Genomic DNA, 23,009 nt, shown 5'->3' with positions numbered 1-23,009 from the left:
AGCTTTTCCCACTTTGTATGCATGCTGCACAATGCAGCACACATGCAAAGTCGGAAAAGGAAGGAGAAATGAAAGCATTTCTCCTTCTTTGCGCCTAGTTGAAAAGGGAGCAGTTTTCTCACGCTAAACCCAATCTACTGCTTTTAGTAAATTGGGTTTAGCGTGAGCCACCTTGGGTGGCTGCATGGGAACACCCATGCACCACCCTCGGTACGCCCCCATGGTGCAAAGTAAGGCGAAGCAGCGCAGTGCGCTGCTTCGAATTACTTTTACGCTATTTCCAGCGCTAAACCAGTTTGGCACTGGAAAGTAAATTACAAAAAAAAGATTTTGCGTCACTTTTGTGACGCAAACATGGCACAAAAGCTTAGTAAATCTACCCCTCTATAATTTCTGCACCTTAAATTGCATTGAAGCATTCCTCTTTATTTTACACCAGTCCGAGCTGCTCCAATTATTTATACTAGTTTGTGTCTGTCCTCCATCTCTTCCTCCTTAAGCTTGTTGCACACAATTTCATAGTTTCTTTGTAGGTTTTGCCCAGTTTTGACAGGGAATGCCCTATTACAGTGATCAAGATCGTATCGGGTCAAATAATTTGCTGTGTGCTCCATAAAATAACATATTTTCTCACAATTATTGAGCAACATTTAGAGTGAGATGAAATGGGGCTTGGGTGTGTTACCCCTAAGAAACACAGAAAATACTAAAGTGGTAATTAAAGTGCGGTGGGTGGCCTGTGAACCTGCTAGGGCAGTGAAGGCCCTGCATTTGCTCCACCAGTGGAAGAGCGTCCGCCATATTATAGAATCCCCATTGTACCTGGGGTGGATCTCTCTGCCTTCAGAACATCTACCGGCACAGTTAAAGCACTGAAGGCAATGAAGTATGCTGTGAAGCTATAATGCTTTTTTGGCATGCTCTGTATACATTTTTGTTTTTCTAAAGCAAACTCCCAAAGAAGACTTTTTTTTTATTTTTTATCCATGGCAGGGTTTAAGAAAGTGGATCATTATTCAAGGAGGGTGATGAACCCTCAAAGTCACTAAATTAATCTGAGCCCAAACACCTGGTAGCTATGGTAGAGAACAGGTCAATGTGTAAAGTAATTATACAGTACCAAAACAGTAATAAAGTCAAAATGCAAAACAATTAAAATCCCAAACCGAATTAGAAAAATAGAGTAAAATTGAATAAACAAAAATTACTCCAAAATGACAAAAATCCATTAAGGGGGAATGGAGATATGACATTTTAAAGGTTTAAGTAGGAATACCACCAAGAAGCACAAAGTGACGATGATAGTGGTCTCAGTAGACTGGGACCTAGGCGCAGTTTGAGGCTGACTACAATGGAGAGTGATCCGGATATGACAACTAAGTTTGCCTGGTCAATGATTTTACCTTCTAACTTAGTCCTTTTGCTCCCAATCCACTATAGGAGTCACTTTTAATGGCCCCAAAACTTCAGGCAGGCACTTAAACTCACAGGGTGTCAGGCATGGTCTAGTTGCCACTGGTCAGCTGTGAAGTTGCATGAAAGGCCTCTAGTAGCTTGATTTATCCATGTAGCCTGAACAAGAGGTCAGCTCTCGTCTTTGTCCAAGGAACAAGAGAGAGAGGAGGTCTAGCCCTTCAGAGCTCCTCTCAGGTCGCAGACAGCAGATTGAGTCCACTGCTGTACTCTCTCAGCTCCAGCAGTGTTCCAAAGTGGGTAATATGCCAGATTTATGCTTGGAACAAGCTTGTGGGTGGGAATGACTCCTGTGCGTGCTCTAACCAATGGGGTAAACGTTTCCTGGCAATCCCTTGACACTTTGGGCATTTTCAAGAGTGTGAATATCTTTGCCCACACTCAACCTGGGCTCTGAGGGTGTGTGCAGGGAGTGCACTATGGTAATCATAGTGTCCTCCCACATCTAACTCCAAAATGCAGTTTGTGCCCCAAATAAAACCAGTGACAGACATCAGATATGACAAAAACAGGGTTTGTCTGGAACCAGACAGCGGATACACAAGAATTGTTTTGGCACCCTGCTATCATCCTTTCTAGTGCACCCCGCATTATTATATGTAAACCCAGCAGACCAGCCAAGTACGATTTGACACACCAGTGGGATTTGAAATTTTAGTGTCACAGAGGATGCCCACAGCCCCCACCCTGTATATTCTGTGAGGTTCAGAGAAGTCATCTCTGCCCATTCCGGTCAGCCCATTTGTTTGCTCCTGGAAGGCATTTCACAACTTTTTCTCACCTAATGAAATGCTAATTACTGGCTGGGAAAAGCTAGAGAGTAAATGTGAATTAACCTCTATGAATTTTAGGCGTGGATAAAGTAACTTTCTTTTTTTTTTTTTTTTTTTTTAAGTTTGAAAGCTTTATTAGAGAAAAATAAGTATTACAATAAGGTGACATCAGCAAATATGAGAAAAACGGTATAAGATGGGAGAAAGAAAATAGAAGCAGCCAATATCACAATGAAAAACAAAGCATTTTAAGTGATGGGGAGGGAAGGAGGGGGGGGAAGGGAGGAGAGAAGAAAACAAAAACATGGTATTTATCGTAGAAGATGGGTAAGGAATAATAGGAAATACAGTAAATGGCAATCAAAAAGTACAGTAAAAGACCATCATATGAGTAATTGCATGAATGAAAAAGAAGTATGAGGAAGGTCAATATAAAGCTAAATAATAACAATATTGAGACTGAAAAATATCATGAAAAAACTACAGGCAAGAGTACATGTGTTCAGGGGGGTTTGAAATTATCTGAAGAAAGTGGAGAGTAACTCTTTTTGGCGGATTGATCAAGGTATAGAGTAAGAGGTAGCCAGTAAAATTCAACATTTCGGGAGGGTTTACAGGAGGAAGCAAAGGCAACATCAAGTCTGTGTGAGTGACATACAAGATTCCACCAACAATTGAGAGACAATTTGTTCAGAGATTTCCAATTAGAGACAATATGCTGTAATGCCAGAGCCAGCATAAGGTCAAAAAGACCGCGAGAATGTGGGGGGAGGTCTAAATCCTCTGAAAGGCTACCAAGAAATACTAAAGAAGGAGAAAATTGAATAGAAAGGTTGAAAATGCGAGAAAGGCGAGAGAATAGCTGAGACCAGAAAATACGAGTTGAAGGACAGAAGAAGAAGAGGTGGAAAAGATCCGCAGAAGGGGCATTACAGGTCCAACAATTAGATACAGCATCAGGTTGAAAGCGCGAGATAGAAAGAGGAGAAAGGTATAGTCTGTGGTAAAAGAAAAATAGGGATTGAGTGAGAGAGGCAGTACGGGAGATCTTCAAGGATCGAGCCCATATTTTGTCCCAGAGAGAAGTCGGCCATGAAGAATGTAAGTCTGTCTCCCAGGACAATTCTAATTTTGATTTGAGACGATCTGGGTTGGGGGCTGAAAAGTACCGGTAAATGATGGAAGCTTTAGGAGTTGTAGAAAGGATAGTGAGTAGAGAGGAAGATGAGGTAGGTAGATCTTCAGAGGGGAGAGAGTAATAACGATCTAGAATGGTTTCCATAAGGATAGGGAATTTCTTTGCAAAAGAAGGAGGGCAGTGGAATTGAGACCGAAATGTAGGAAATGAGCAAGGGGATGACCCATCAAAGAGATGACGTATCCAAATGATACCTTTCGCTCTCCATGAGGGCCATGCAATAGGTCGGTTGTTAATTAATATAAGTGAATTGTACCATATAGGCAATAGTAGGAAGGATTCCTGCGTTACTGAGGAAAGTGAAACTAAAGGGCGCAGAAGAGAAGAAGTATGCTTGAATAAAAGGGGATTAAGGCATGGGGCTTTAGAGGTAAAACGAATTACTTCTTGGAAGGAGTATGGAAGCAGTAGTTCCTGTTCAACAGAAAGCCAGAGGGGAGAAAAAGGGGAGGGTTCCTGAGATAACCAGCGGGAAGCCTGTCGAAGGGAAAAGGACTTATGATAGAGGCGAAAGTCAGGAAAGTTGGTACCACCATTAAGTTTAGATTTACGTAAGTTGAAAAGCGATATGCGGGCTTTTTTCTGCTTCCAAAGAAATTTGGACAACGCAGAATCAATACGACGGAAATAGGAGTTTGGAATACGAAGTGGGAGCATGGATAATAAGTAGATCAAAATAGGGGCAATCATCATTCTGATGGAGTCAAGACGGCCCCACCATGAAAGAAATAGTGGATTCCAAGAGGTGAGTAATGAGTCTATCCTAGATATGACTGCATTCATGTTGAGTTGAATGGAGGAGGATATAGAGCTAGAAAAAAGAACACCGAGATATTTAATTTTTGTAGAATTCCAAGCAAAGCCAGTAGCCGTGAAAAAGTGGGGGAGACAAAGTTTGGTTAAAGGAAGAATCTCTGTTTTGTCCGAGTTTATTTTGTAACCGGAGACCAAGGAGAATTTCTGAAATTCGTCTAGTAATGCGGGGACTGAGGTAAGCGGGTCAGAAATAAATAAAAGAATATCGTCAGCATATGCAGACAATTTAAGATGACGTTTACCGTACGGGAAGCCAGAGATGGATGGATTATTGCGTATGGAGGTAAGGAAAGGTTCAAGCGCTAAAATAAATAAAAGAGGTGATAAGGGACAGCCCTGACGAACACCACGTTGGAGTGTGAATGGGGAAGTGAGTTGACCATTAACGAGAACAGATGCTTTGGGCATAGAATATATCAAAGAAATATAAGATATGAATTTAGGGTTAAAGCCGTGCCATTTTAAGGAGGCCAGAAGAAAAGACCAGTCGACCCGGTCAAAGGCTTTCTCAGCATCTACTGAAATGGCTGCAAGGGGAATCGATAGTGAAGGGGCTTTACTTAAAACATTAAGGAAGAGTCTAGAATTATCCGAGGTCAAGCGGCCTTTAACAAAGCCGCATTGTTCTTTCCCTATAAGATGTGGTAGGAGCGGGTCAAGGCGAAGAGCTAATAGTTTCGCAAAAATTTTATAGTCAACATTAACTAGAGATATAGGTCGATAATTTTTACAGAACTTAGGGTCTCTACCATCTTTAGGGATAAGGCATATGGTAGCGTCCTGAAAAGAGCCTTGGGCTGATCCAGTAGAACAAAAAGACTGAAATAGAGATAGAAGGTGTGGTAAAAGAAGGTCTGAGAAATGTAGGTAGAATTCAACTGGGAAGCCGTCAGGTCCTGGGGTTTTCCCCTTAGTGAGGGAGGTTAGAGCGGAGGACAGTTCCAAAATCGTAAGATCAGAATCAACGGCCGAAATATTAAGGTGGGAAGTATCTGGTCGAGGTATGTTGTCAAAGTAGGATTGAATAAGCTCTGGGGTGGGAGGGTTTTCCGGAGTATATAAAGTCTCATAAAAAGAGTGGAATTGTTCCAAAATTTCTGCATTGGTATGAAGAAGTACATTAGAGGGGGAGTAAATAGAATCAATATTAGTACGTTCTTTACGAGATTTTAAATAATTAGCTAACAGTTTACCTGATTTATTTCGACCTCCATAAAATCGCGCGCTGCTCCGGAGAAGAAAAGAGGAAGCAGAGTCTGTGGTAAGTTTGTTAAAGGCAATCTTAGCCTTAAGCAATTCAGGAGACATAATCTTATCAGAGGAAGTATAGAATTGATGTTCCAGAGATTTAATATGTGCAAGGGTGACTTTACGTTTTTGAAGGAATTTTTTCTTTTTTTTAGAGACAAAATCAATAATAAAACCTCGGGCTGTGGCCTTGAAGGAATCCCAAAGAATATGAGGTGGGGTATCAGGCGTCGAGTTAAGATGAAAAAATTCAGAAGCAAAAGCACGAAAAGAGGAGGAAAAAAGAGGATCAGTAAGAAGAGAAGGGTTGAAGCGCCAGCGAGAAGATTTAGGAGTAGGAGGAAGGAGGTCAAAAACAGTAATAATAGGAGCATGGTCAGAGATAACAATCGGTTCAATAGAAGAAGAAATAAGGTGTTGAGAAAGAGATGAAGAGAGAAAGATATAGTCTAAGCGGGAGAAGGAAGCATGAGGAGGAGAGAAGAAGGAGAAATCCATAACGTCTGGGTGAGTGAGTCTCCATGAGTCTACAAGATGAGTTTGGGTAATAGTGTCAAGGAATTGTTTATGTGGTTTATGAGGGGAAAAACGAACAGAGGATCTTCGGTCTAGAAATGGGTCAATGATCTGGTTACAATCTCCACCCAATAGAAAAGCATCATCTTTATGTTGAATACACTTTGCTGTAATGGAGGGCCAAAAAGAGGAGTCAAAACATGTGGGACCATAAACATTGAATATCGTAAGTGGGGTATTGTTAATTAGTAGTTTAGCTAAGACCCAGCGCCCCTCGTCATCCTTTTCTTCTAGAACTACTTTACACTGGAGTCGCTTATGAATCAAAATGGCTACTCCATTCTTTTTTTGAGAAGCAGGAGAAAATAAAACAGTTCCAACCCATAATCGCTTTAGCTTTAAAGATTCGATGTCAGATAAGTGAGTTTCTTGGATAAGGACGATATCTGGATTGTAAGAGGAAAGGTGGGAGAGTACTCTTTGCCTTTTGATAGGGTGATTAAATCCTTTCACATTCCATGAAACAACTTTGAAGGTGAAAGCTTATTAAACTGATCTAAATCAAGAGTTGCAAAAACATACTGTACATGTAATAACATTTCAAACTGTATAGAAGTATTAACCATAAAACTCTTCAAAAAGGAAGAAGGAAGAACAGGTAGAAAAGGAAGAAGAAAAAGGAAAAGGGAGGAGGAGAGGGATGGGAAAAGGGAAGGGAGATCAATGGGGAAGGAAGAAGGAAGAAAAGAGAGAGTGCATAGGAGACAGTACAAATCCAGAAGGATGACTGTATTAAACATACCTGAAAGAGAAAAAATACACATAGGGAAAGGTGGGGAGGTGGTGATGCTTTACAAGACGTACGGACCAGGATCAGGAGGAGAACCACATCGAGACCTCACAAAAGGAACATGGAATGGGACAAGGTGTTGAGAGGAGTATCCGATACATATCCGTCTGGGGAGGAAAAAAGGGAAAAATGTTAACATACATAACATGTAGACATAAAAACAGAAGTCCAGAAAGTAGAAAAAGAAAATAGAGGGATATATAGGAGATGCCAGAAACAGATAAAGGAGAGAAGAGATACGAAAAAAGAGTGTAAGAACTGAGATGAGAAGTAAGGAGAATACACGAAGTCAAAGACAAGCCATTAGGAAGACAAGCAAGTTAAACAATAAAAGTCCAATTTCAGCCACTAGTCGACGCAGAAGAGGAGGCGTCCATCCCTTCTTCACTGTGTAGAAGAAGAAAGTTCCTTAATTCTCCAGGTTCCTGAAATGACCAAGTCTTTTCTCGATAGGTGACTCTGAGAGTACAAGGATGAAACAAGCCATATCTTGCTCCTAAGGCGCGCAGAGAGGGACGCATAGCCAGAAATTCCTTACGTCTGGTGGCAGTGACGTTAGAGACATCCTGAGATAGATATACTCGTTGACCTTGCCAAGACACTTGTTTTTTACTCCTCGCAGCTGAGAGAATCAATAAAAGATCTGTGTATTTCAGAAATAAAATGATGACTCCACGAGGTTTTGAGGAGGAGCCCGTTCTGGCACCTAGTCTATGGGCTCTTTGTATACTAATGGAGGTGGAAGGTGGTAGATCCAGAAGTTTCGGCAAGAAAGTGGTGAAGAAAGTTACTGGATTATCCCCCTCAAGATTTTCCGGCAAATTGTAAATACGGAGGTTATTCCTCCTATTTCGATTTTCCAAATCCTCTGTATGCTTTTGGAGTGAGAGGACCGTTTTTTCTAAAGAGTCTATACGTTGTGTGTTGGACTGAACTTCAGGAAGGTGCTGTTCAACAGTAGAAAGACGGGCATCCATATTTTCCCATTTATCCTTTAAAAGCTGCATATCTGTACTCGTTTTTTCAATAAATGGGCGCAGCGCACGCAATTCCTCTAGAATTTGGTCAGTAGAAGAATGAGAAGGATTGTCTTCTGGCGTAGGAGAATTTTGCTTGAGGCGCTTGCCCGCCGGAGCGGGTGGGGAGGACTTACTGGTATTAGTATGAGCCAATGATGATTTTGGAGTCGTCATTTTCGCAGATGCAGTGGCTCTATTTGTACCAGATGAAGATGCTCCTGAAGTACTCCCCGATGTTATGAAGACAAATTTAGGTTTGCGTAGGTTGACCATAGAAAGAAATGAGCGTGCGACAATATAGTCTCAATTCCCTGTGAGACGACTAAAGGTGCATGTGAAATGTTCCAGAAATATCTCCAAAGAGAGGGTGAAGCACCCAGACGCAATTCAGTGGAGAAGGCGACAGGGAATTAGAGTGTGCTAAATAACGAGTACAAAAAGGGGAGGATGACTAAAAAGGAAGCACAGGAAGGAGCATCCTGAAGTAGCTGAGGCGCAGGAGAAACGGGCAGAAAGTCTCAGAGAACGTTGTTGTCATAGCGCCATGAGGAAAAAATTTAGGATAAAAAGTGTTTCAGAGCAGTGAGCATGTTAGGGCGGGAAACATCCAGTTATCAGGGGTGAAGCGCCGTAAAACTGCGTATTTGGACGTTTCCTCTCTTGTGGAGGAGGAGAGAAAAAATGCAGTAAAGGCGTCTTGCACAATATATATAAATCTCACCCCTGAAGTGAAGTCGGTGTCTGAAAGTTCGTTGGTGTCAGGTGGCACGTCGTGTAGTGACAGCTCCTGTCAGCAGAGGCTCCGATGTTCGGAAGAGCTTCAAAATGGCGGCTCCGTGAGGGGCAGGGAATTCATCGCGGAGAGGGGAGAAAACGGCTCCACAAGCGGTGAAAAGCTGCTCCGCCGATTCCGTTAATGTTCCGCCAACCAAATCCGGCAACGGTGCTCAGTAACGGTCCCGTTTACATCGGGAAAAATACGCCGTGAGGTGATCGATGCGGCGGAGCTCCGTACCTAGCCGGCCATCTTGCGCGGCATCCAAGCCACGCCCCCCGATAAAGTAACTTTCTAAATGTGGCTTATCCTTAATATTTATTCAACATATGACTTCACCATTGAATTGGGTTTTTAACAACTAATAAAAATAGTTGTTTCAATAATTTTCTAGCTAGTCCCATTCCTGAGATACAGTATTGGTATTTTAATCTGCACTCTGGTTTTATCTATGGGCCAGCCAGCCTTCCTACAGTGAAAATAGCTTTGAGATGCTAGTCACTGTAAGGCCATGTTAACTTACATTTCTACATGTTCCACTTTTAAATACTATGCACTGTTTCTTGTGAGCTGAAAAGTCTACATGGGGGTGACTTGTTAATATCAAAAAAAGAGGTTTAGACCTTTCAAAAGGCTTTATTTTGACAGATTGAATTGAAATTTTTGCACTGCTACAGTCAGACTACATAGGTAGGCCTGAAGCCATCTTTTACTCGTCACTGAAGTGGATGTCACAATAGGTGCTGCCGTCCACTAATGACATTTAACTTACAGGCCCCAGGTACACTTTGTACCATATACTAGAAACTTATAGATAAGTTTAATATGCCAGTCAGGAGTATACCATTTTGACTATGTTTAAAGCGGGAGCACAGGCACTATACTACTGGTTAGCAGGGGTAAAGTGCTCAAAAAGTCTAAAGGCAGCGAAATATAGTGTCCAGCAAAAGGTGACAAATCCATGGTAACCACTCAGAAAAGATGGCTTTCCTTCACAGGGTCATTGAATGTTTCCATGCCGATGACCACCATGGCAGTCCAGGATAAGGAAATCGAATGGCCTGGCAGTCCAGTGGCAGACAGTTCTCGTAGTTTATGCTAAATCCCTGCACTCTCTGTTTATGACAGTGCCGAATAGGTGGTATGAGCATGTGCTCTGCATGCTGGCTCCCTGCGACGACCTACTTTACACATCTCTTCCCCTGTACTGCTCTTTTCTTCACGTCAACCGGTGTAAACTCACAATCTGCATTTACTTGGGTAGATATGCTAGGCATTTGGTCATTCTTGTTATCTTTATTCATCATAGCCCTCTCTAGCACCTTAGTCCATTTCTACAACAATCCTGCTTACTGAATATGTTGTGCACATCCTAGCTAAATCATTTGCTTTTGTATTTTTAGGCCTGGCATTAGCCATGTCCTTTTGGCACATTTATTCTGTAATAAATTTCACCAACGTTTCTTAAACTTTGCTCAGAAAGAAAATCAGCCTATATTAGGTTTAATTTGTAATACTTTCTTTCCTACCTTCTATCTTTCCTTATTTTTCTTTTCTTTTTTCTTTCCTTATTTCTTGCCTTTTCCTTTTTTCCACTTTCCTGCTTTTTTTCATTTCTTTATTTTTCCATCTTTCCATCTTTATTTCTCTTTTTCATCCTTCCTTTATTCCTTTCTTTTAACTTTCTTTTTCTTTCTACCTTTCCTCCTTTTTACCCCATTTCTTTCGAAATTTCCATACTTCGTTCTTGCCTTCTTTCGTTCTTGCCTTACATTTTCCTTCTTTCTTGCTATCGTTTATTTCATTTTTTCCCTTTCCTTCCTTCCTTCACTTTTTCTTGCTTTCCTTCCTTTTTCAATCTTCCTTGCTTTCTTTCCTTTGCTTTCGTTCTAACTTGCTTTCTTTCTAACTTGTGTCCTTTCTTTTCTTTCTTTCTATTTTTCCTCATTTCTTTCTTTCCATATTTCCTTCCTCCATTTTCTTTACTTCTTCCTTTCATTCTTTCCTTTGTTTTCCTTTCTTTTTCTGACATTCCTGATTTCCCTTCTTTCATTCATTCTTTTCTGTATTTTCTTCCTACATTCTTTGTCTGTCCTGTTTTTTCTTTTTTCTTCTTGTGTCTTTCCCTTTTTCCATGTTTCCTTTCTTTTCATATTTCCCTCATTCTTTCTTTCCTTCATTCTTTTTTCATTATTCCCTTTCATTCTATCCCTATCTTTCCATCTGTCCTCCTCTCTCTCAATATTTCCCGCCTTTCTTTCCTTCCTTCTTTTGCATCCTTTCTTCTTTCCATAGTTTCTCCTTCCTTTCCTTCTTTCCATATTCCACCTTCTTTCATTCCATCTTTCCTTCCTGCTTTCTTTCTTCTCCTAGAAAATGCATCAACTCTTTATTTTCTATCTTTTCTCATTTCTTTCCATTATTCCTTCCTGCTTTTTCATTCTTTACTTCTTTCACCCTTATTTTATTCCTTATTTCTATCTTTCCTCCTTTCTTTCCATTATTCCTTCCTTTTTTATTTCCTGCTTTCTTTTCTTTCTTCTCTCATTTCTTTCGCTTTCCTTTCTTTCCATCTGTCCTCCTTTCTTTCAATATTTCTCTCCTTTATTTCCTTTTATCTGTTCACCTTACTTTTGATATTCCCTTCCTTTCTTTCCTTTCCGTCCTGCTTTGTCTTTCTTTCGTTCTTTCTTCCTACCTGCTTTTTACTGTATTCCTTCTTTCTTTTCCAATTGGTTTCCTTTCTTTTCATATTTCCTCTTTTCTTTCCTTATTTTCTACTTTCTTTTCTTCTTCCTTTTTCTTTCTTTCCTCCTTCCCCAATTTCCCTTTTGTTCTTTCCTTCCTGCTTTTTGTAACTTTTTTCTTTAATTCCCTGTCCTGTTTTTTCTTTCCTCCATTTTTCCCTTTCCTCTTTTCTTCTTTCTATTTTCATTTAATTTTTTCTTTCTTTCTTTCCATATTTTCTTCCTTTTTTCCTTCCTGCTCTTTTTCTTTTCTTCATTGACTTTCGTTCTTTCTTTTCTTCTTTCTTTCCATTCTTCCTTTTTCTTTTCTTTGCATCTTCTTTTTTCCTTCTTTCTTTACATATTTCTCTTCTTCTTTCTTTCCACCTGTCCCCTTTTCCTTCCTTCTCTCTTCTTTCTTTCCAGCTTTCATTCCTACACTCTTCTCTTTTTTCTTTAATTCTTTCTTGCAAGCCACTTTCTTTCTTACTTTTTCTTGTATTCACTCTTTCCTTTCATTTTCTTTTTTCCTTCTTTCTTCCCCTTTCTGCTTAATTTTACTTTTCATATTACTTTCCTTCTTTCTACGTCTATCTTTCTTTTCCTTTTCTTTTTCTCTTTCTATCCATGTTTTTTCTTTCTGCTTTTTTCTTTTTCTTTTTTCTAATTCTTTCATTCTTACCATCCTCCCTACTTACTTTCCTTGTTTCTTTCCATATTTTTTCCCTTCTTTATTTCCTTCTTTTCTTCCTGCTTTTTTCCTTCTTTTCTACTTTATTTTTTTTCCTTTTTCTGTTTTCCTTTCCATATTTTTGTCATCCATTCCTTCCAGCTTTTTTTTTCTTTTCTCCTTTCCTTCTTGCTTTTTTCTTCTTTAGTTTCCACTTTTTAAAATGTCCCTCCATCTTTTCTTTCACTAACTTCTTCCTGCTTTTTCCTACCTTCCTTCCTGCTTTGTCTTGCTTATCTGCCTCTTTTTCTTTACATATTTACCTTTCTTTCCCTATTTCCACCTCTTTTTTTCCATCATGCGTTTTACTTTCCTTTACCTATTTCTTTTTTCCATCTTTCGTTCCAATCTTCCCCATTTTGTCCCTTTCTTCCATATTTCCCTCCTACCTTTCTTTTTTTCCCTTCTTTTTTCATTTTTTCCTCCATTCTTTCTACCATTTTATTCGTTCCTTCTTTTGTTTCATATATCCCTCTTTTTTCCTTCATGCTTTTATCTTTCTGCCTTTTCTTCTTTCTTCCTTCCTTTTCTATCTTTCCTCTTTTCTTTCCACATTTCCTTCATTCTCTCCTGCTTTCCCCCTCTTCTTTGTTTCATTTTTGTTTCCATCTTTCTTTGCTTCCCTTCATTTTTCTTTTTCATCTGTCCTCTTTTCTTAATTTCTTGTCTTCTTTCCTTCCAGCTTTTCCCCCTTATTTCTTACTTGCTTTTTTCCGTCTTTCTGTCTTACTTTCTCATTCCATGTTTCCTCTCTTTTTCCTTCTTTCTTGCTTTTTTTCTTCTTTTCTGCTTTCTTTACTCCTTTTTTATCCATATTTACCTTTCCTCCTTTCTTTCCTTCCTGCTTTTCTTTTTTATGTATTCCTTCTTTCCATCTTTCCTCTTCTCTTTCCTTCTATATTTCCCTCCTCCTTTCTTTCCTTCTTGCCTTTTTCTTTCTCAGTCTCTTTCCTTCCTTCTTTCCTGCCTTTATTTCCTCATTTCTTTATTTTTCTCCTTTTTTCTTTGTTTCCTTTCTTTGTTTCCTTCCTTCCACATTTCCCTCCCGCCTTCCTTTCTGTCCTGCTTTCCTTCTGTCTTTCTTATTTATTTTCTTTTCTTCCTCCTTTTCTTTTTCTTTCCCTATTTCATTCCTTCCTTCTTTCTTTTTTCCTTCTTTCCTCTATTTTCTTGCTTCTCTTTCTGCTTTTTTCATTTTTTTCCTTATTTTTTCCTTTTATTCCTCTTTTCTGCTTCTTGATGCTTTTGTTTTTTGATCTTTTTCTTTCCTCCTTGCTTTCCTTTCTTCTTTCTCTCCTGCTTTCCTTCTTTCTTCTTTGTTTTCATGTTTCCTATCTTTCGTTCCTTCTTTTCATTCAGATTTTTGAAACTTTGTTTTCTTTCCTTCATTTTTTACCTTTTTCCTTTTTCCATCTTTTCTCCTTTCTTTTAACATTTTACTGTTTTTTTCTTTCCAGCTTACCTTCTTTTTTATCTTTCTTTCAATGTTTCTCTCCTTATTCCTTTCCATATTTCCCTCTTTCTCTTCCTGTTTTCTTTCGTTTTCCTTTCCTTCTTTCCATATGTCCTTCCTCCTTTCTTCCCTGCTTTTTGGTTCTTTCTTTCCTCTTTTTTCCTTCAAAATGTCCTTCCTTCTTTGTTTCCGTCTTTCCATGTTTCCTTTGTTCCTACCTGCTTTTCTTCCCTTTCGTTATTTCTTTTCCACTTTTTCTGTCTTTTTCCTTCACTTTTTCTTTCCTTCATTTTTCTTCCATTTTTTCCACAGTTGCTTCCAAATTTCTCTCCTCCTTTACTTCCTTCCAGCCTTTGCCTTTCTTTTTTCATCTCCATGGATCCTTCCTTTACTTCCCTCCTGCTTTTTTTGTAACTTTCTTTCCACATTTCCCTCCTTCTTCCATTTCGACCTCACGATCTTTCCTCCTTTCTTCTCTTTTTTATATTTCTGTCCTTCTCTTCCCTTTGTCCTGCTTTTCTTTTTCCTTATTTATTTCTGCTTTCTTTCTTGCTTTGATCCTTCTTTACCATATTTTCCTTTTCCTTTCTTTCCTTCTTGCCTTTTTCTTTCCATATTTCCTCCTTTCTTTCCTGATGGTTCTTTGTTCTTTCTTTTCATCCTTTCTTTCCATGTTACCCTCTTTCTTTCCATCTTTCTGTCCTGCTTTTTCACTCATTCCTGCTTTCTTTCCTTCTTCATTTCCCTCTTTTTCTTCCTTTTTTCATATTTGCTCCTTTTTTCTATTTCTTTCCATATTCATCTTCTTTTCCTTCTTCCTGCTTTTTCTTTCCTGCTCTTTATTTCTTTCCTTTCTGTATCTGTCCTCCTTTCTTCCCTTATTTCCTTCCTGTCTTGCTTTCTTTCTTTCCTGATTTTTCTTTAATTCTCTTTCTTTCTATATTCATCTCCTTTTCCTTCTTCCTGCTTTTTCTTTCCTGCTCTTTTTTTCTTCCTTTTTTCTCTTTCCATCTGTCTTTCTTTCATTTTTTCTTTCCATATTTCCTTCTTTATTTCTTTCCAATTTTTTTCTTTCCTTAGTCCTTCCCTTCTTTCTTTATTTCCATATTTCCCTCCTTTCTTTCTATGTGCTTTCTTTCCATATTTCCTGACTGTTTTTTTCTTTTTCCTTTCTTTATTTCTTTCCTCATTTCTTTTTTCATTCCTCATTTTTCCATATTCCCCTTTTTTTATTCTTTCCATCTTTCCTTTCTTCGTGTCTTTCTTTTTTCTGTCCTCCTTTCTTTCCACATTTCCCTTCTTTAGTTATTTCCTTTCTTTCCTTTCAGTTTTTCTTTCAATCTGTGCTCCTTTCTTTCCATATTTCCTTCCTTCTCTTTCACTTTTCCTTCATACTTTTTCTTTAGTTCTTTCCATTTTCCTTTGTTCCTCATTTCTTTCCTTCTATCTTCTTTTACTTTCCGTATTTCTTTTCGTATTTCATTCCTTCTTTCTTTCATCTTTTTTCCTTCTTTTGTTTCACCTCTCCTTTCTTCTTTCGTTTTTTTCTTTACATATTTTTCGCCTCATTTGCTTCCTGAATTTTTCGACTTTGTTTGTTTTTTCCTTCTTTTTTCCTTTCCTTCTTGCTCTTCATTTTTCTTTTATTTCCTTCTTTGTTTCGGTATTTCCTTCCTTTATTTTTCTTCCTTCTTTTCCTTTTTTCTATCCTTTTCCATTCTTTATTGCTTTTTCTCCTTTCGTGTTTTCTTTCCTTCTTGCCTGCTGTCTATCTTTTTTTCTCAAAGGCAGGAAGGCTGGCAGCCAATGGCAGAACGATTGTGTTTTTTAAGTCTGTGTTAGCTAAGACCTTTTGACTTTCTAAAATGATGCGTATAACAGTTACTTATAGAGGTTTTCAGCCACATTTCATCCATTTGTCTGTGTCATTCACATTTTTCTTAAACCCACTCAAGCATGCATCAAGGGGCAATGTATCAGCACATTTCAGCCATTGGCTGACTTCACCATGAATTACGGCATGCTGACCTTTCACAATGAGTATATCAATACATAAAGTAATTCCTCTGTGCCAGGGATTTTTATGGTAATGTGTGCTTTTTTTTAAAACCAAAAACATATTTGTGTTTGGTCATATTTATATTTTTAGATTAACTGACACCCAACAGCTTACCAACAATAAACTTTTGCAAAAATCATAACAAGAATTGTCAAAAGGTTGGTGGACAATGCCCGACCTATTGGCTTTGCCAATGGTGGTTTTCTTTTTTGAAGGCCTTATTCTGCAGTGCTCAGGGTGGTGAAACCAGCTTCGGTTTGACACATCTGTCCTGGTTTGTTATTCTACCCAGCACATAGGAGCTGCCTTAATGACGTCATGCGGGCACTTAAAAATCAAACATGGCAAAAAAAACATAGTTTTTCTTATAAATGCCTGTTTCGGATGCTTCTCTGTTCTTTGTGCTACTAAACAATTGCAATATTTTGACAAATTGATATTGCTCGCAAGCATCAGGTTGCCAGAATATTATTAATTCTGACCTTTACAGCCAGACTGCTCATTCAACCGGACTTGCCACTGAGCTCAAGAAATACTTTTTATGTGCCTCTTTACATCCCCCCATAATTTGTGCAAATGTACCCTTTCTATTTTCTATACCCCTATCTTCTCTCATTCTTGCCATTATCTCCAAGCCCACTGTCACTCCTGTTGGTTGCAGGACAGCTTTTGGTAGCAGTTCTTAATTGTAGTACATCTTTATCCTTGCAAGACTGAATATTTTCATCTTGCGCTATCCTCCATTTGCTAATCAATTTCTTAATGGAATTCTGGTACATCGACCCCTCCCGCGCTATTCTTCCAGATTCATCAAATGTCTTGGTGGCGGGACAAAATACCAGAATATAGACTGGATTTGGGCACGATGCTTCATCTATGGGGTGCTGCTCCAGAAGCCCAGTTGTTACGCTGCCAGCCTGGCATTTGTGAGTGTCGGTCTGTACACAATAGATACACATTGGCTCCCGACTGAGGGACTAATTTCTGAGGCTCCTAGCTACACTTTTGCGCTGCCAGAGCGTTTTTTAATGCTCCGGTGGTGCAGTGTGCCATAGCACACTTACAAGGCCATGCAAAGCCACATTGCATGCCTTTTCATGGCCTTGTAAATATGTGCCCCTTTGACGCAGAAAACTGCATGAAAGGGGGCGTTCAATGGATGTTGCTGTGGGTCTTCCTACACAACACCCATGGAATCTGAAGCATCCCAGATTTACGAGGAATAGTAAACTTGGGAATGCGTCCGATTCTAACGCAACCCCAGGGGTGGCGTTAAGGAGGCACAACACGGATAAATATCCTTAGTCCTCCTTGTTTTTTCCTCTTTCTATGCTTGCTGCATTCTGCAGCACACATAGAATGAGAAAAACACCACCTCATGATTATTGTTGTGCAGGAAGTTGCCCCTTCCTGCATAAAAACAATCACCCTTACAACAGACACCCTTGCACCATGGCGCAAGAGTGCCATGGCAGCCCATTGTGCGCCAGCGCAAGCGAAAAAGATCGGAATGGGCCATATATCAGAGATACAGCGCATTCTTGCCCTTTTGATGCAGGCCAGTGCCATGGCAGCTGCCCTTCGCAAAAAACCTTGTAAATGAGGCCCAAAATGTAGATGGAGGATTTAAGACTTACAGAGCTATTTGAATGTTACTGAATTTGAAATATTAACCTGCATTATAAAAAGGTTCTCTAATCCTTTGCCAAACTGTTGAGTAATCCTCAGGCCTTCAGATGAACAGTCTTTGTTGTCTCTCTTACAGTACAATTTTTTTTTAATTGTTTACAGAAATTGCGCGTGGAGATTCTCCCAGGCAGTCTGGTTTGTTTGCACAATCACGAAGGCAGCGGCATCACCGCCATCTTTCTAGAGCACAGCACCGAAAGAGACACGCCCAGCCGAGACACTGATCCAGATTGTTGCAGTGGTGAACGTCTGGACCACCTTGGTGCGGAGTCTGGGACATGCAATTGTGCCACCCATAAGCATCAGCCATGCAAAGGAACTGTCCAGATACAGGGGGCAGACCTAGCAAATGCCACACTTTTGGAACCCAACGCAAGTGAACTGAAACAGCACTTGACTGCACTGCTATGTGCATCTATGTTGCCCCTAGATCTTCTTTAGTGGTTGGCTAGCATGATTGTGTTTTGGGGAGGAAAATACTGCCAGTTTGCTTCTTGAGGAAACCCTACAATTTTGGTAAACATTGCTGGAATCCCTCATGATCAGCTTTGTTGGGACTTGTTCAAATTGTGGCCAATGTTGTCATCTGCACTGATTCTGTATTTCATCGCAGAGAAATGCAGGTTCGATTGATTTGAGACACTAATGCACCACATCCAAGACGTGTGCAGATAGTTTGCAAAACATCGATTGTCCTCTGGATACGTCATAGAATTTCAGTGTACGGTATAGTTATATATAAAAAAAAAACCTGCACAATTTTTTTCCCGAAGATCATGGGTGAAGTGGTATGCATCTCTCTTTGAAACTGCACCAGACTTCTTAAAAAAGTTGTACAGATATATGTGGTCGAGTTCATATGATAGAATAGCTTGTAAGATAAGGTTTACTTCTGTTTGCCCCTAGAAGGTAAAGCTTCACGTACTACTGCTAGTCTGACTTAAGGTTTGCTTTTTAAGGCCCTTGGCTGCTAAATTAGGTCCTGCCAAATTGATTTGCCTTAATCGGAACAGTACTGTATACGAAAGAATCCGCAAACATTGCTACAGAATAGGCGAGCCTGTAAGAGGATTGAATCCTGTATTCTGTAACAGCACCAGGCATCCACCTCAAGGGTATTGTAGTGTTCGAGGCATGTGGGCTGCTGAATTCATATCTGTGCATAGATCGCCGCCTAGTGTTGGGTCCGGATGATTGCACATTGTTGTCCTGGAAGAGTCTTCGAAGTATCACGAGATAGGTGGCTACTCCCCTGGACTACAGTGCGCATGGGCATCCTCTCCATCCTCAGATTGTTTTTTTCCGCCATTGGGTTCGGATGTGCTTATCTAAGCTCAAGTTAGGAAACCTTTATTTAAGGCCAAAAGCCTTTAGATATCGTCGGTATTGTTTGCGTTCGGTATCGATAAATTGTTATACTTATTCACCCTTCTCGGACCCCGAACATCGATCGACGTTCGAAGATGGAATCGAGGACTCCCTTCAAGAGATGTCCTCTATGTCATGCGAAATATCCACACATCGATGTCCATCCGGTGTGTAACAAATGTTTATCACCGGATCATGATGAGTCCAGGTGTATGGCCTGCACCCGGTTCCGGTCGAAGAAGACGCTTCGGAATCGACGGGCAGCTCGATTGGAGGCCAAACAATCGGCGCCTAACCCGGTTAACATATTCAGCACCGAGGATGAAGAAGTCGAGAGCGTCGAAGAGATAGACTCGAGCCATGCTTCGGAGCATGAATCCCAATCTGACGACGATGATGAAGTGCTCTTCGAGGACGAAGACGTCGTCGACGAGGTAGGAGACGACGATGAGGCCCTTGGGGCCGAGGAAGATAGCTCAGGCGAGGAGCTAGGCCAACCCTTCGATGCGGAGGCCGAAGGAGGTAGTCTTGATAAGGCTCAGGTCGAGGGATCGCCTGCGGGCCTTACCCAAGATCAGTCGGATTGTTTTTCAGCCCCGCCTCAAGGCCCGGCTTCGAACATTTCTAAAGAGCCGGAAAAATCAAAAAAGACTGCAGTCGATTCAATGAAATCGAAACCAAAACCAGCTCCGGTCAAATCGAAACCGAAAGTGCAACTGGTTCAGGTCGGATCGACGGCAACGAAGTCCTCCAATCCGTCGACACAGAAGAAGGACGTCGGAGCCGACCAAAGAAAGAAGGACTTAGGTACCAAGAAACCACAAAAGAACTTCGGCACCGAGAAACAGAGGAAGGCCCTCGGTTCCGAGAAGACGCACCGGCCTATAACACCGAAAGTTGGGGCACCAGCGACCAAGGTCAAGGTGGTCGATCCGGCTACATCGACACCGCAGAGTGCTGAGACTGCCAAAATCTCGGATCAACAGGGCATCGATCCCAAACCATGGATCGAAAACCCGAAGGCTGGAAAGACACCGGAGACCGCGTCGAAGCCTGTCTCCAAAGAGCCTGTCGGGTCCAAAGCACCGTCTGCATTCACGTTGCAGCAGGTGTCGGAGTCTCTAAAGCGCATAAGGGAACGGGCCACTCTCGAACCGAAAACGGGTCCGGAACCGCACAAGGTCGCAAAGGCTCACGCAGCGCCGGCACCGATCAAGTTCGGATTGCCACCACCAGGGACACCGAAGAGGTTCGAACTTAGGAAAAGTATCGAACAACCTAGAACAGGGCCCACGGAAAGAACCGATGTCGAACACTCACAGGACAAGTTTATCGACGCCAACACTGGTAGGCTGTTGTTCCGCAAGCGGAGAATTGTTCCAGAAAAGGCTTTAGACTCATACAAAATTCCACTAAAGAGGAAAATGGCGTCAGGTTCAACACCAGTACTTGTAGAACCTTACCACACCTATGACCAGGAACCACCATCCTTTTCTCCCACACACTCGGAGACAGATGCGGGAGAGGGCTATATTGGGGATGATACCACTTATCTTGTGGATAATGACCCCGATGAACAACAGCAAGACCAAGATCAAGCATGGGGAGACCCTAATGACCCAGGAGACCCACAAAATGCTCCTGACACTCATCTTTATAATGTCAAACCATCTCCCACTGAAGATGCTGCTGCTTTTAACGCCCTCATTGAAAGGGCGGCTGCCAATCACGGAGTGGAACTTCATTCTGACTCTGTGGAGGAGGATTTCTTGGTGGACACGTTCTCCACGTCAGAAAGAACGGTCAAGACTCTGCCAATGTTAAAAGGGGTTATTAAACATGCTAAGGGCATCTTTAAGGAGACAACCAGGGCACGGGTATTGAACCCGAGAATAGAGAAGAAATACAAACCAGCCCCAGGAGACCCAATGTACATTAAGGGTCAATTGCCGTTGGACTCCATGGTTCTAATGCTCGAAAGAGAGCTAACTCGCAAACTACAGACAAGGAGTCCAAAGTGCTAGAAACATCAGGCAAAAGGATAGCAGCACAAGCAGCAAACATCTGGCGGATTGCCAACACTCAGGCACTCCTGGCCCGATACGACAGGTCATACTACGATACCCTAGAAACACTGCTAGAACACCTACCAGATGAATACAAAGATGGAGCGGAGCTCCTCATCAGAGAGGGACAACTCATTACAAATGCGTCCATCAAATGCGCACTAGATGCAGCTGACACTGCAGCACGGGCGATCAACACTAGTGTGATGTTGCGGAGGGACGCATGGCTGAGAATATCAGGTTTCAAACCTGAGATTCAAAATAATATCTTGAATCAACCAGTCAACCCAGACTTTTTATTTGGCCCCGAGGTTGACGCTACACTGGAAAAGATTAAAAAGGACACTGAAACTGCGAAATATATGGGGGCTCTACAGTCGCAGCAGTTTCGGAGTGGCTCCTTTCGTCGCCCCGGGAATAAAGGAGCAGCTAGAGGTCAGGGGTCCCAGCAGCAGTACAGTAAAGGAGGTACCCAGGGTACCTATAATAAAAACAATAGGGGTGGATATCGTGGATCCAGCACCAAAGGCAGAGGACGAGGACACAACAACACCAGGTCCTCCGCTACTAACAAACAGTGACTGTTTGTCACTGCCCCCCGCCCACATAACACCGGTCGGGGGGAGAATCCGACAGTTCCTGCCAGTCTGGAGATCCATCACCACAGACAGGTGGGTCACAGATATTGTCCAGTACGGTTATTGTCTGGAATTCACATCCAATCCACCCAACATACCACCAAGACACCGTCCTATGTCCGCAGAGCACTTGACGTTATTGCAGCAAGAAGTACTAAGTATGCTGCAAAAAGACGCCATAGAGCTCGTGCCTGTGGAACAGCCAGGGTCAGGGGTGTACTCTCTGTACTTCTTAATCCCAAAAAAGGACGGGTCTCTCAGACCTATACTGGACCTGAGACCTCTCAACCAATACATTCTGTCAGAGCACTTTCATATGCTCACCCTCCAGCAGGTTCTACCGTTACTCAGTCAGGGAGACTTCCTAGCAACACTGGATTTGAAGGATGCGTATTTCCACATACCCATACACCCATCACACAGAAAGTATCTCAGGTTCACTCTTCAGGATCAGCATTATCAGTTCAAAGTACTCCCTTTCGGAGTAACGACGGCGCCCAGAGTCTTTACCAAGTGCCTAGCGACAGTGGCTGCACACTTAAGGAGACAGCACATTCACGTCTTCCCTTACCTGGACGACTGGCTTGTTCAGGCAAAGTCAGCCCAGCAGTGTGCCAGCCACATATCCCACACCATACACCTTCTTCACAGTCTGGGATTCTCACTAAATTATCCAAAGTCACATCTTCAACCCGCCCACGTACGGCAGTACCTGGGCGCAACCATAGACACTCTGGCAGCCAAAGCTCAACCAAATTTAGGGAGGATCAACAGCATGCAACTGCTGATAAAAAAGTTCAGACCTCAACACTCCCTTCCAGCACGAGTGTTCATGCAGTTGATAGGCATGATGGCCTCCTGCATCTTCATAGTCTCGCACGCGAGACTACATATGCGCCCGCTTCAGGAGTGCTTGGCACGTCAATGGAATCAGACTCAAGGACAGTTGAAAGACCTAGTGTTGGTGAGCGGTCGGGCATACGACTCTCTGCATTGCTGGAATCCACAAAACCTTTGCAAGGGCCGACCGTTCCAAGAGCCTGTTCCACAGATAATACTGACGGCGGACGCGTCGCTCCAGGGATGGGGAGCTCATGTACTCAATTACACGGTGCAGGGACTATGGACGACACAGCAACAGAAAATGCACATCAACCTTCTGGAACTGATGGCAATCTTCCTGGCAATGAAGGCATTCACAGTACACTTGTGCAACAAAGTCATGTTGATCCGGATGGACAACATGACTGCCATGTACTACATACAGAAGCAGGGAGGAACACACTCTCCACAGTTGTCTCATCTGGCTCAGAGCATGTGGAGGTGGGCCATTCAGAGAAACATGTTCCTCATGGCGGAACACCGCCCGGGCAAGGACAACCAAATGGCGGATCTGCTCAGCAGACACAGCCACCAAATGCACGAGTGGGAGCTACATCCATCAATACTCCAACCGTACTTCCAGTAGTGGGGTCATCCAGAGATAGACCTATTCGCCACAAGGGAAAACGCAAAATGCCACAGCTTTGCCGCCAGGTTCCCGCACCCACAGTCGCAGGGCAATGCGATATGGATGAACTGGTCAGGCAGATTTGCGTACGCTTTTCCCCCA

At 41.8% G+C, this 23,009-nt stretch overlaps 1 protein-coding gene across 1 annotated transcript in view; it reads left to right on the top strand.

Moving 5' to 3' along the window:
- The window catches only part of VWA2 (von Willebrand factor A domain containing 2), a 270,127-nt gene extending 251,600 nt beyond the window's left edge, over positions 1 to 18,527 (top strand). The window contains exon 14 of the mRNA XM_085603290.1: positions 17,428 to 18,527. Coding sequence (XP_085459416.1) covers positions 17,428 to 17,549 — 122 coding nt within the window. The 3' untranslated portion in view covers positions 17,550 to 18,527. The remainder of the gene's footprint in view (positions 1 to 17,427) is intronic.
- The last annotated feature ends 4,482 nt before the right edge of the window (positions 18,528 to 23,009 follow it).

This window comes from Triturus cristatus, chromosome 1_2 (genome assembly GCF_964204655.1).
Source record: "Triturus cristatus chromosome 1_2, aTriCri1.1, whole genome shotgun sequence".
Classification (NCBI taxonomy): Eukaryota; Metazoa; Chordata; class Amphibia; order Caudata; family Salamandridae; genus Triturus; species Triturus cristatus.
This window is presented reverse-complemented; position numbering and strand designations above follow the sequence as displayed.